Below are 12,716 nucleotides of genomic sequence, written 5' to 3' on the forward strand. Positions count from 1 at the left end.
TTGTTTTATGAGGAAGAATTAGCGACAGTACTAAAAGGATAAAAAATAATAGGGCTCCATGTGCTGATAACGTGGTAAACGCGTTTCGTAAATATGGTGGCTCTGAGATTAGAAATAATTTACTGAAGATTATGAACTTGATTTTTGAAAAAGGGGAAGTACCTAACGATTTTAGGGAAACCTTAATTAAACCACTGTATAAGAAAGGTGATAAGAGTGAGTGTGGTAATTATCAAGGCATTAGTCTGGTCTCTATTGGTAGCAAATCACTTAGTAATATGATACTTTTTAGACTTAGAGATGCTGTAGAGTGTTTCAAGAATGTGATTTTGGAAAAGGTAGAGGATGTGTCAACCAAATTTCACTCTTAGGGTAATTAAATAAAAAAAAATGTTTTTTTTTTTTACTGAAAGTAAGGTGCGACATAAAAACTTAAAACGAACAGAAATTACTCCGTATATGAAAGGGACTGCTCCCTCCTCAACGCCCCACTCTTTACGCTAAAGTTTGACTCTTTCTCTCAACTTTACTCTTTGAAACAGTAAAAAAATTAGCGTAAAGAGCGGGGTGTTGAGGAGGAAACAGTCCCTTTCATATACGGAGTAATTTCTGTTCGTTTTAACTTTTAATGTCATTTTTTACTTTCAGTTAAAAAACTGTTTTTTTTATTTAATTTCTGAATGTTTTTGAATTAATGCATATTTTGATTTTGGCTCTCCGTACATGAATAATTAAAATAAAATTTGCATATTAATTAATTTTCTTGGCTAAATGGCTCTCTCGTAGATTTCCGTGATCTGTCTTGTGGCAAAAAATACAAAATTCTACATTTTTGTAGATAGGAGCTTGAAACTTCTACTGTAAGGTTCTCTGAGACGCTGAATCTGATGGTGTGATTTTTGTTAAGATTCTATCACTTTTAAGGGGTGTTTCTCCCTATTTTCTAAAATAAAGTAAATTTTCTCAGGTACCACGAACCGTTTGATAATTGAGAAGTCCCTGAGTTATCAAACACCTTTGGTCCTCTGTTTTATAGATTATGGGCAAGCGTCCGATTCTGTTGATAGGAGAGCTTCAGCAAAGCTTTTATCCTTGTACGGTATACCAGACAAGCACATTAAAGTGATTAGTGCTATGTATAAGAAAAACACCACTGCGTTTTTAGGAAATGAAGTTAGCAGCTGGTTTTATATTAAATCGGGAGTAAGGTAGGGTAGGGTTCTATCCCCCTTTATATGGATCATTTTGCTAGACTTTGTCGTAAGGAGCGCAGGAAAGACAATGGGAGACCATGGAATCAAATGGGGAGGAAAAACTTTCCTGGACTAAGACTATGCTGATGATTTAAGTATCCTAAATGAAAGTGTGAGCAAAATTAATGAACTTTTAGAGGTTTTGCGAGTTCTGGGTGCTTGAATAGGTTTGAAAATTAATGTTAAGAAGACTAAGTCACTTAACTTGAGTCTAGTAACTGGTCCTTCAGTTGGGGGGCTCTCAAGGTTGGGGGGGGGGGTATTAGGAAACTGACTTGATTTCAACGTCTAATAGGCAAAGATGTTAAAAGCAGAATAATCAAGGCTCAGATGGTTTTTCACAGTTAAAAAAATGGAAGAATAGGAAGATAAGTCTGCAAACCAAGATTAGAATATTGGAAGCTACGGTGATGACAGTGGTCAGATATGGCTCTAAAGCATGGGCGCTTCGAAAAGCGGATACAGATTTGCTAGATGTTTTCCAGAGAAATTGCCTTCGGATTGTTCTGGGTACCCGACTGACTGACCATATTTTAAACAATTGGCTGTACGAAAATCTGGCTCAATCCTGCTTTCTAGGGCTGTAATGAAAGAAAGGCTGAGTGGCTAGGGCATGTTTTGAGGATGGAGGATTACAGATAGCCGAAGAATTTCCCTTTTGGCCAACCATCTAGGGCTAAACAGAAAGCAGATTGTCTTCGTCTGGGATGGGAGGATGTCATAAAGAAAGATTTAAAGGAAATGAGAACTCCCTGAGACGGTGTAAATAGGGAGGCCTTAAATAGATTAAGATGGAGGAGGAATGTGCTTAGCTTTATTGGCCTCAGGCGGCTTGATTTAATGGTGAGTTGTAGTATATAGTGTACTGTGGTCAACGGTGTGACTCATTAAGCTTAGCCAGAGTTGACTTTGCTCCAAATGAATACTTGGAGAAATCTAGTGGAGAAACAAGGGAATTGTTAGATGGTTTACCCCCACCCACTCATTGTACTCCGGGCTGAAGGCAGAGAATCAAGAGATCGGAACCTCTGCTACGCAGACCTTTGGTTTTGTGCGTTAAGTGGCGAGTTTCATATTTTGACAGGGTTTTGTTTATAAAAGTTATTACAGGCGCAAACTTACCTCTGCAGTGACCACAGCCACCTTGTGTATTTTCATAACAAATATCAAGTTAAAGACCCAAATTACAAGGGGTTTTGACACTAGCTGAATTAAACTCTACCACAATCGTTTACTCAATATTGAACTACAGTCCTATATTACTAATCTTCCTGTATCTTAGAGAAAGTAACTTCACATCATGGCAGTCCCCTTAAGGGCAACCTAGCATAGAATGAGTCGTAGCCCATTGTAACCGAAAATTTATAAATGTGTTAAAAAAAAAATCGAGTGAGGAGAAATCGGTATCCCGAAGCAGAGCTACATAAATACAGCGTGTCATCTGCAAAGGTTAACTAAGAGAGGTCAAGTCCTTTGTGTGAGACAAGTAAGAAAGACTGTACTTTAACAACTGAATTTATTAAAAAGGGCTAGTGAGGTCAAAACACCTTATTTAACACCTTTGTGTGTAGAAAAAATTGATTACCATTATAAATTTTTGCTCTGAGAAGAAGGTACATACATGAAAAAACAACCGGTAGTTGTTGGATCAAGGCCTCTAAACTTGCCAGTCATAAAATTTGTCCAAAAATGCAGATGTCAAAAGTACAAGCTGTATCTTAAGCGACCAGTATTAGAATAGAATAGAATATATTTATTCAATACAATAGCCGGAGCTAGCATTAGCATGTCATGACAAAAATAATTTATACCTTCAAAAACACTCACAGGAAAATTTAATCAAACACATATTAAACAAACATTAAATATTGGTCATGTCAATATTACTAAAACGACGGGTAAAACATGGGACAAATGAAATACGATATCTCTCAGTACTATTGGCTGAGCAAGTCAGTAACTGTGGACAATTCTTTTTTATTTGTCGGAGTCTAGTAACTGGTCCTTCAGTTGGGGGGCTCTCAAGGTTGGGGGGGTATTAGGAAACTGACTTGATTTCAACGTCTAATAGGCCACTTTTTTGGTAATCAAACTGGTGTGCTGGAATATTCATTTTTTTATTTTATCAGTAATAAGTGATTAAAATAACTGGAAAGTGGTACGAGAGATCGCAATCAAGTCATACGATACGAATGATGTTGTCTTCCCTTTCGAATGCTGTAAAAAAAAATTGTTTAAATGTAGGTTTTGATTTCATTGGCTTAATTTTGTTTATCCTCCATGATACTCACTCTTAATTTCTCATTTTCTAGCTGCTCTGTTATTGTTTTATTTCAATGTTTTTATACTCTACATTAAATCTAAGCAATGCAGCCTTGGAAATAAATTCCAAGACATGTCCAGGCTATCCTCAGAGCCTTCTTAATATGATTACGCTTTCCCTAAGACTTGTGTTTTGTTCTAGATTTGCTCGATAATTTTTTCTATTTTCTAGATGAAAGACACCACGACCTACTCAGTAAATGGAATATTGATGATACTTGCCTTTTTTATTTGTCGAATTGCTGTCTATCCCTTCATGTTTTACCTCTATAGTAGACAAGAGAACATAGAATTTGCAAAGGTTAGTGCATTACGTTTTTTGCTTTAAAAGGAAAACAAACATTGGGGGTTCCTAAGTTATTTAAGAGTTATTAACATTACAAAGTATTTATAACATTATTATTCCTAAAAAAAACAAAACAAATAAGTGCACATTTTGGGTACATCCTATATTTCTTCTAATCTCTCTTACTGATTTAATAGAATATCGTGTCGCTACCCATAGTCAAACAGTTCGGTGTAACGAACTATAAGTAAGGAGCAACTCGGGCAAATAATAGCTGGAAGTCTAGAAAAAAAAAGGAATTTTGATAGCAATCAATCAATATGTGAAGAGAATTGGCTTTTCATGCAGATATCAAATATGCAAAATTCATTAAATTTAATATTGCCCAGAAGGAAGGAAACTCTCCCAAAAAGGCAATTGATTTTAGTGATCGCATCTTTAGTTTCAGCGCACCCCCTCCCCCCTCCCCCAATTGTGTCCATGGAAAATTCTAAATATAAAAAAAAATATTTAATTCACTTACCAAAGAAACTACTTAGCGTACATGCCTGTTTTTCAATAATCCAAAAAGGTCAATCGTGGTTTACAAAATAATATTTCTGGAGGCTAGACCGCCCACAAGGGCAGCATACTTAAGACAGTCGAAGGCACATTTCAGATGCCAATGTTTTTTTGTTTTTTTTCTTGTTTTTTTTTTAATACTGATCCGTAATAGCCGAAGAAACCATATAAAACTCTACGTATAAAAGTCATATTTTGATTCCCGACGATAGTTAGTGCTTAAAGATATTCTTTAAAGATCAGAATTATGTCGGTGATTTTATTGTTAGTGAATATTCTTAGTGCATTCTCAAAATTGTTGGGTCTCTTACTTAGTCAATGCTGATAGTTTGAATATATAACTCGAACTTATGCAATGATTTTCTATTTTAGCTGTTGTAAAGTTTTTTTAGCAAAGGAATCCTCTTCTAAATAACTTCAAAACTAGGGCCATCGGTGGGAAATTAAGATGGCACAATGTTTTCGTTATTTTTGTATATAAACATCTTTATTGTGACCAAATATTATGTGTGCATTTTTGAACTTCTCGGGATCTCTCTCACTTAATTAATATCTCTTAAATTATGTCTATGTTCTACCTACCATAAAGACTACTCAATCTATGCTGCTAGTTTGAATCTATAATATTAACGTGTTTGATAATTTCTGTGTTTTGGTGTGTAGTAACTTTTTTTGCCCAACGAGTTCTCTGTTAAGTAACCTCAAAATTGGGATGGTCAGTGGGAATCTAAGGCTGCCCAATGTTTTTACCCTTTTCGGTAGAAATAATTTATAGATAGAGTGCCAAGCTCAAAGATTTTTTTTTCTAAAAGATGGGTTGGAAAGAGAAAAAAAAAAAAAGATGAGGGGTGAAATTGCAAAATTTTATAACTTAACATCCAGCTGACTCTGAATCTTAAATAATTTAAAAAAAAACTTTTTACACAAAACAAGTTTTTCAAAGAAAAATAAAGAATTATTGATTATTTGATTATTTGAATTTATTTCTGCTCTTTTTTGGCAACATTATTTTGATTTATTTCTCCTTTTTTTGGCTTAATGGGCTCTTTGCTTCTCTTTGAAAAACCTATTTTGTGGAGAAAAATTTTTTTAAAGTAATTTCTGTTCGTTTTTTCTTGATATAGTCTTTTCCATGAAAAAAAAAACTTTTCAGTGTTTTTCTATAAGAGTCCGTAGTTGGGGCGGCTATTTGCATGTTTGAGAAACTTTTCAACCATATTTAATCCTGACACAGCAGTATTTTTATGGCACTTGGTATTAACCAAGTGACATATAGCGATCGCAAATTCTGTCGGTCTGTCGGTCCCGGTTTTGCTACTTTAGGCACTTCCAGGTAAGCTAGGACGATGAAATTTTGTAGGTGTATCAGGGACCGGACCAGATTAAATTAGAGATCGTCGTTTTCCCGATTTGACCATCTAGGGGGGGGGGGGGAGTGGGGGCCGGTTAATTCGGAAAAAATAGAAAAAATGAAGTATTTTTAACTTACGAACGGGTGATGGGATCTTAATGAAATTTATGTTTGGAAGAATATAGCGTCTCAGAGCTCTTATTTTAAATCCCAACCAGATCTGGTGACATTGGGGACAGTTGGAGGGGGGAACCTAAAATCTTGGAGAACGCTTAGAGTGGAGGGATCGGGATGAAACTTGGTGGGAAAAATAAGCAGAAGTCCTAGATACGTGATTGACGTAACTGGAACGGATCTACTCTGTTTGGGCAAGTTGGGGGAGGGGTGTTAATTCTAAAAAATTAGAAAAAAATGAGGTGTTTTTAACTTACGAAGGAGTGATTCGATCTTAATGAAATTTGAAGTTTGGAAGGATATCGTGTCTCAGAGCTATTATTTTAAACTCCTACTGGATCCGGTGACATTGGGGGAGTTGGAGGGGGGAACCTAAACTCTTGGAAAACGCTTAGAGTGGAGGGATCGGGATGAAACTTGGTGGGAAAAATAATCACAAGTTCTAGATACGTGATTGACATAATCGAAACGGATCCGATCTCTTTGGGGGAGTTAGGGGGGGGGGTTAATTCTGAATTTTTTTTTAAAATGAGGTATTTTTAACTTACGAAGGAGTGATCGGATCTTAATAAAATTTGATGTTTGGAAAGATATCGTGTTTCAGAGCTCTTATTTTAAATCTCAACTGGATCCGGTGACATTGCGGGGAGTTTAGCCATTGCTGATATGTCCTTTTGATAACCTGTATGCTCATATGTTTTTTTCTAATTTCATCTCAATGGTCTTAACCTTACAAGTAGTTGCAATAGAAGTAGTAGCTGTAATAGTAGCAGTAGTAAATGTAGCAGTAACAATAATAATAGCACTATTGTGCACATTTTGCCTTTTGGCGAGATGAGCTTCCCCTTTAAGCATTCTCTAAAAGTTCTACCTTTATACCCAAATCAATTCTTGAGACACGCTGTTTTAATAGCGTGCATGCACATAGCGTCTTTTGATTTAGTTCGAATTTCCCCTCAATATTGTAATTAAAGCAGTGTGGTAGTAGTAGTGGTGGTTGTTTAGTAGTATTGGTAGCGTGCAAATATTGCCTTTTTGATCATCTCCCTTATCACTTCCTGAATTTTCCAAATTGATATACTCAGATATTCCTGTGTTACACCCTTTTGACAATCCGTATACACATAGCGTGTTTCGATTTATTTCAAAACTCCTCTCAATATTCTTTGGAAGTCTCACCTGAATGCCCTTCGTCTTCTTGGAAAGTAAAGTTGAAACATGTATACTTTTCTCAATAACACATACTATGTGTAAAAAATGAACGAATTGTCTAATTTACAACCCTTTTCCTGGGGACTGTGGGGAGGTTGACATCCCCAAAGACATAATTACTGGACCTTTCAACAATGCTGAACAAAATAGCTCTTTTAAAATTTTGATCGTATGTGTGTTGGTAATAATAGGCTTAGGGGCAGGGGGCTGATTGCCCTCCATTTTTTACTCCATTTTAAAAAGGAGGATCGCCTCCTTTTTACTCTTAAAAAAGACACTAAAACTTCCGACTTCCAATCAAATGAGCTCTATCCAATCCAAAGTTTATACCACTATCCATTCTATAAAAATCTTAAATGCCCTGGGACATAACTTACCACCCTTGCCTGTGGGCTCTGGGGGATTTTGTCCATGCTAAAGATACTTTTACGTGAATTTTGGACTATTGGTAACAAAATGGCCTCCCATGATTATTTTCTGAGTGCGCCACTGTCCAAACAAGTGAAAAACTTGCTTAGCATTTTTGTTAGACTTCCTATGAGGTTGGCGTTAAAGCTACTGAAAATTATGTTTTTTGTCACAATTGATATATTTTACCAAGAGATAGGAGGAGTATCCTATGCAAGTTCATGCTTAAATAGATTAGTATTTGAAAGTCAGGTCATGGGAGTCTTGCACCAGATCAGCATCCTCATTTAGGAGTTAGGCCAGAATTTATTTTATGATTTTGATTTTTACCTTTAACTATTTAAATGTGACAAATTTTTAGGTGATTCTTTTTATTATTCATTATACGTAGAAAAGTTCATCTCTTAATCAATATTATTGTTTTAATTAATTACCTAGGTCGTTGGCGTTCTCCCTAACATTTGCACCATATCTTCCCTGTTGATCCTTTTGCCACAGCTTTATTGGTTCTCTTTGATGATCATCGGTGCATCCAAACACTTTTCCAACAAGAACACGGTCAAAAGAAGGCAGAAGTTAAATAACAACAAGCTGGATTAAAATACCAAAGGATTTTTTTTTCATGTAACACAAGATCTCCGGATACCTGTTTTAAACTTAAAGTTGAAAAAAAATTACGTGTTTTGCTCCTTGTTCTTCTTGCTGTTGTGTGTAATTTATTATAGCACATATCAGTGTTGTAATTTGTTGTTGTTTTTTTTCGGGGAGGATAAGGGAGGACTTTGTATTTGGTTGTGTGTGTTGCTTCTTTTTTTGCTTTAAGCTTATACAGTACTTGACATGACAGATATGATTGATATAAACCAAGTAAAGGAAAAGTTAAAAGAGGAACCCTGCTGTGCTAACTTTTCACTGAAATAATACTTCGAGAAGTTGAATTCTCTGATATTTGTTATTAAATGTTTTATCCTAGCTGCTCGTGAGAATGGATATGTGTAGCCTATATGTTTTTAATGCGTATGTATTTAGTTTGGTTAAAATATTGTTTGATTAAAAAAAAAAATAGCTGAATCCAAGGATGTAGGAGCCTTTCTGAAGCCAATTCCTCCATGTCCAACTTCTTTCCTTTTTTTTGGGGGGGGGGAGTAAAATTGGAAGCATTTTATGCGCTTGCAAGTGTATTCCTAAATAATATTTTCAGAATATGCGAAAAAAAATCAATTTATAAAAATGGCACCGTTTTAAATAAAAAGGCATTTTATACAGTCGCAAGGACATCTCATGATTACAACGATCAAAACAAAATATGACCCTAACTATTTCCTTTTGTAAACTGAACTTTTTTTTCTGAAGTCTCGTCTTCTCTTGTGATATTTTTTGTATACCCAATGCACTAATACACTAATACTAATCCATTTCTAGAAATATTATCTAATGATTCATCAGTGCTTCAAAAATTTACTTAGCAATTCATTCATTTGTTTTTGCCACTGTTTTTTACTTAGTTTCGTCTCATATGTATCTGAACGCTATATATATATATATATATATATATATATATATATATATATATATATATATATATATATATATATATATATATATATATATATATATATATGTATATATATATTAGAAACTGTAGCCATCTAGCTAGCCAAGCATATTCTTAAACATATTCGAAAACTGTCAGATATGTATCTGAACGCTATATATATATATATATATATATATATATATATATATATATATATATATATATATATATATATATATATATATATATATATATATATATATATATATATCATGAAAAGAGAAATCACCAATGCAACAGCACAAAAAAAAAAAAAAAAAAAAAAAAAAAGAGACATAAGGAGAAAAAGAAGACTGTTTTCCTAAATTAGTGACTAATATAGACCAGCACTTGAATGAGGCCTTAACCCTACTCATCCATACAGTCACATAGGTCAAACAGCATAGCCACACACAATCAACCATAAAGAATAATCCATGGACAGGCAGTCATGTCGTCAATAAGTATAAGTCGTCATATATATATATATATATATATATATATATATATATATATATACATATATATATACATATATATATATATATATATATATATATATATATATATATATATATATATATATATATATATATATATATATATATATATATATATATATATATATATATATATATATTAGAAACTGTAATCTAGCTAGCCAAACATATTTTTAAACACATTTCACAAATTTTTGACAGTGTTCTGGAGAAGACAAAAGTACACACTGATAGTAATCATTAAAATGTGACCGTCGATTAATTGAAACACCTAATTATGCTTGCTGTGATTGTTAGAGATCAGTAGCGTCAATTCTTAAAAACTGAGGGGGATTAGTAATTTTTTCCTTTTTTAATCGAAGGGTTGCAACGTTTTTTCCCGTTTTTAAATGAAAATGCAAAAATAATCATTTTTAATGATACCCTCCCCCCCCAAAAAAAGTTGTTTTTGAAATTTTGGGTTGGCGAGTATAAAATCTAGGAACTTATCCTTCTTCCGATTAACGCCACTGTCGCAGTTCAAAAAGCGCCATGTTTCTCCTCCCAAATTATCTTTGTCAGTACCTTATTTTCAATCGTTGGGCGAGTAATTTTTGTTTGGTTGTTTAAATTACGAGAATGATACAAATTGTCATTTATACATCATTGAAAGTACATCTGGGATGACAGAAATAATTTTCAAGAAAATTAAAAAATTTCCAAATGTGCTTGACATAAAAACGTCACATAAGCTCTTAATAATTGTTAGCCTGATTATGCAATTCATGCAGTTTTTATCCAAAAGGAAAAAGCTAACTGGGTGAAATTAAAGGAGGAAGAAACTGAGGATTAGTTGGAAAATTTTCCTGAAGATTCACGTGTCCTTTAAATATCCTAAACTAGAAAAAATAAATAATGTCAAGAATATTATGACTCAAGAAGCTCTTCAAATACATTATATTAAATTCTACCCCTTGAAACGTCTAGAAAATTGTTAGCAGATCCTAATTTTGCAATTCGTGCAGGTTTTGTACCAAAAAGAATAAAAAAAATAGTTCGGTAAAATTTGTAAAGATGGAGGTAAATGAGGAGTAGTAAAAAATCTTAAAAGATGTCAACTTTCCTATAAACTTCAGTTAATGAAAAAATTAATGTGAAGGATTCTAGAATCCTAAAATTCCGAAAATACAGTGCATCAGTCTCTACGCTTTGAAAATAACGTCTTATCAATAAATTTCAGATACCTAACTTGTCCATTTTTTAGTACAACAGAATATACTGAACGAATGGCTAAACACAATGGTAAATAAAAATTGAGAGTTCATGGTTTTAGTTCCTAGTTTTCGATATTATTGCTTATTCCTATAACAGTTATTCTTGTCTCTTTTCGTTGAGTGCGTTGAAAAATTGGGGAATAGTTTGCACAAATAAATAATAAGCTTGGTTTTATATATTTTTTTGAAGTTACATTCAACTATTTGCAGTTTTAGCTCTCATCCTTCAGAGATAGGCATAGGTTTGGGGGGGGGGGAGCACAGGAAGGCCGTCATCGATAGAATAAGTCTGACTCAAATTTGATTCTATCTAATTCATTATTTTGTTTTTTTCTTTTTTGGCCTACTGAGTTGGTATATCGAAGCAATGTAAGGAATAAGTTGTCTAGTGGAATTGTGGGGTAAAAAAAAAAAAGACGGAATTTGTTTTAAAGCTTTAGGCTGTAATGCAAAAGGAAACCAGGTGACAAATATGCAGTCTATTTGTGTGCATCGAATGCAGGAATGGTTTAAGTAGACATATTGGATTTAATCGTCTATATCTAAAAAAGTTCAAAGAAAGTCATTTAGATATGCAAATTTTGAAGATAATTCTACCTATCGAAAAGCCTAGTAGAAAAATTGTGAATTTTACATAGCATTTGCACAATTGAGAAACTAGTATTATCTCCATCAACTCGCGTGATGAAGCGATGTAACAAGTAAGAAAAAGGAAACATAGCACGAAATATTCATCCTAATAATAAGGTGAATGAAAATAAAAAAATAAAATGTATTTGATCATAAAATTACCTAAACTTTTGCCCACTACATCTATATTAAGTACATACTCCTTAAACAGGTCCCTCAATATTGGTATCAATTGATATCTTCAGTTCATCATATAGTTCGTGGCACGAACTGTAAGTAAGGAGTGACGCGGCTAAATTGCAACCGAAAATCTAAAAAAGCGGAATTTTGATACCAATAGATATATCAAAGGAATTAACTTATTATTTTGAATCCAAATATATAAGATTGATTAAGTTTAGTGTTTCCCATCAGTGACTACGAGCCTGAGAAAATTTGCCTGATTTTCGAAAAAGGGTGGAAACACCCCTTAAAAGTCAAATACTACTGCTAACAACTCACTGCAGCACTAAGCCATGTAAGGCCAGCACAGCTACATACGCTCCTCCTCCATGCAAATCTATTCCAAGCTTCCCTCTATACACCCTCCCAGGAATTTCCCAGTTCCCTTAAAACTTTCTTTATGACACCCTCCCACCCCAACCACGGACGACCTCCTTTCCATTTAGCCTTAGAGGTGCGGCCGAAAAGGAAAATCTTTAGCCATCTGTCCTCCGTGAACGTGCTCTCCTATTAAAACTCTTCGTACCCCAATAATATAATCAATGTCTTAAGTTAACAAATTGCTTAAATGAAAAATAAATTAAATTCTAGGGGTGAAATAATTCAACAAAATTAATTTAATGTACTGATGAATCGTAATTCTCGTATGATAAGGAATATATGCTAAAGGTGTGAGAAGAAAGTACAGAGCAAATAAAAATATTTGTATATATTTCAAAATAGACTTAATAGTTATTCTTTGATGTGTTTAGAAAGTACTACTAAAAACTACTGCAGCACCATGCCGCCTGAGGCCAATATAGCTGCGCACTTTCCTCCTCCATCCCAATCTATTCAAAGCCCCTTTCTTTAGACCCCCCCCCCCCCAGGAAGTTCCCAATTCCCCTCAATTTTCTTTTACGATATCCTCGTGCCTCTACCGAGGACGACCTTCTTCCCGTCTAGGTCTGGATGTTTGGTCGAAAAGG

The 12,716-nt window shown here is 34.1% G+C and overlaps 1 protein-coding gene across 5 annotated transcripts in view; it reads left to right on the forward strand.

Annotated features, from left to right (window-relative positions):
* Nucleotides 1-8,539, forward strand: part of LOC136037075 (TLC domain-containing protein 3A-like) — a 51,625-nt gene extending 43,086 nt beyond the window's left edge. For all 5 annotated transcript variants that reach the window (XM_065719526.1, XM_065719522.1, XM_065719524.1 and 2 more), the window contains 2 exons: nt 3,748-3,876; nt 8,006-8,539. In XM_065719526.1, coding sequence (XP_065575598.1) covers nt 3,748-3,876; nt 8,006-8,167 — 291 coding nt within the window. In that variant the 3' untranslated portion in view covers nt 8,168-8,539. The remainder of the gene's footprint in view (nt 1-3,747; nt 3,877-8,005) is intronic.
* The last annotated feature ends 4,177 nt before the right edge of the window (nt 8,540-12,716 follow it).

This window comes from Artemia franciscana, chromosome 16, assembly GCF_032884065.1.
Source record: "Artemia franciscana chromosome 16, ASM3288406v1, whole genome shotgun sequence".
Classification (NCBI taxonomy): domain Eukaryota; kingdom Metazoa; phylum Arthropoda; class Branchiopoda; order Anostraca; family Artemiidae; genus Artemia; species Artemia franciscana.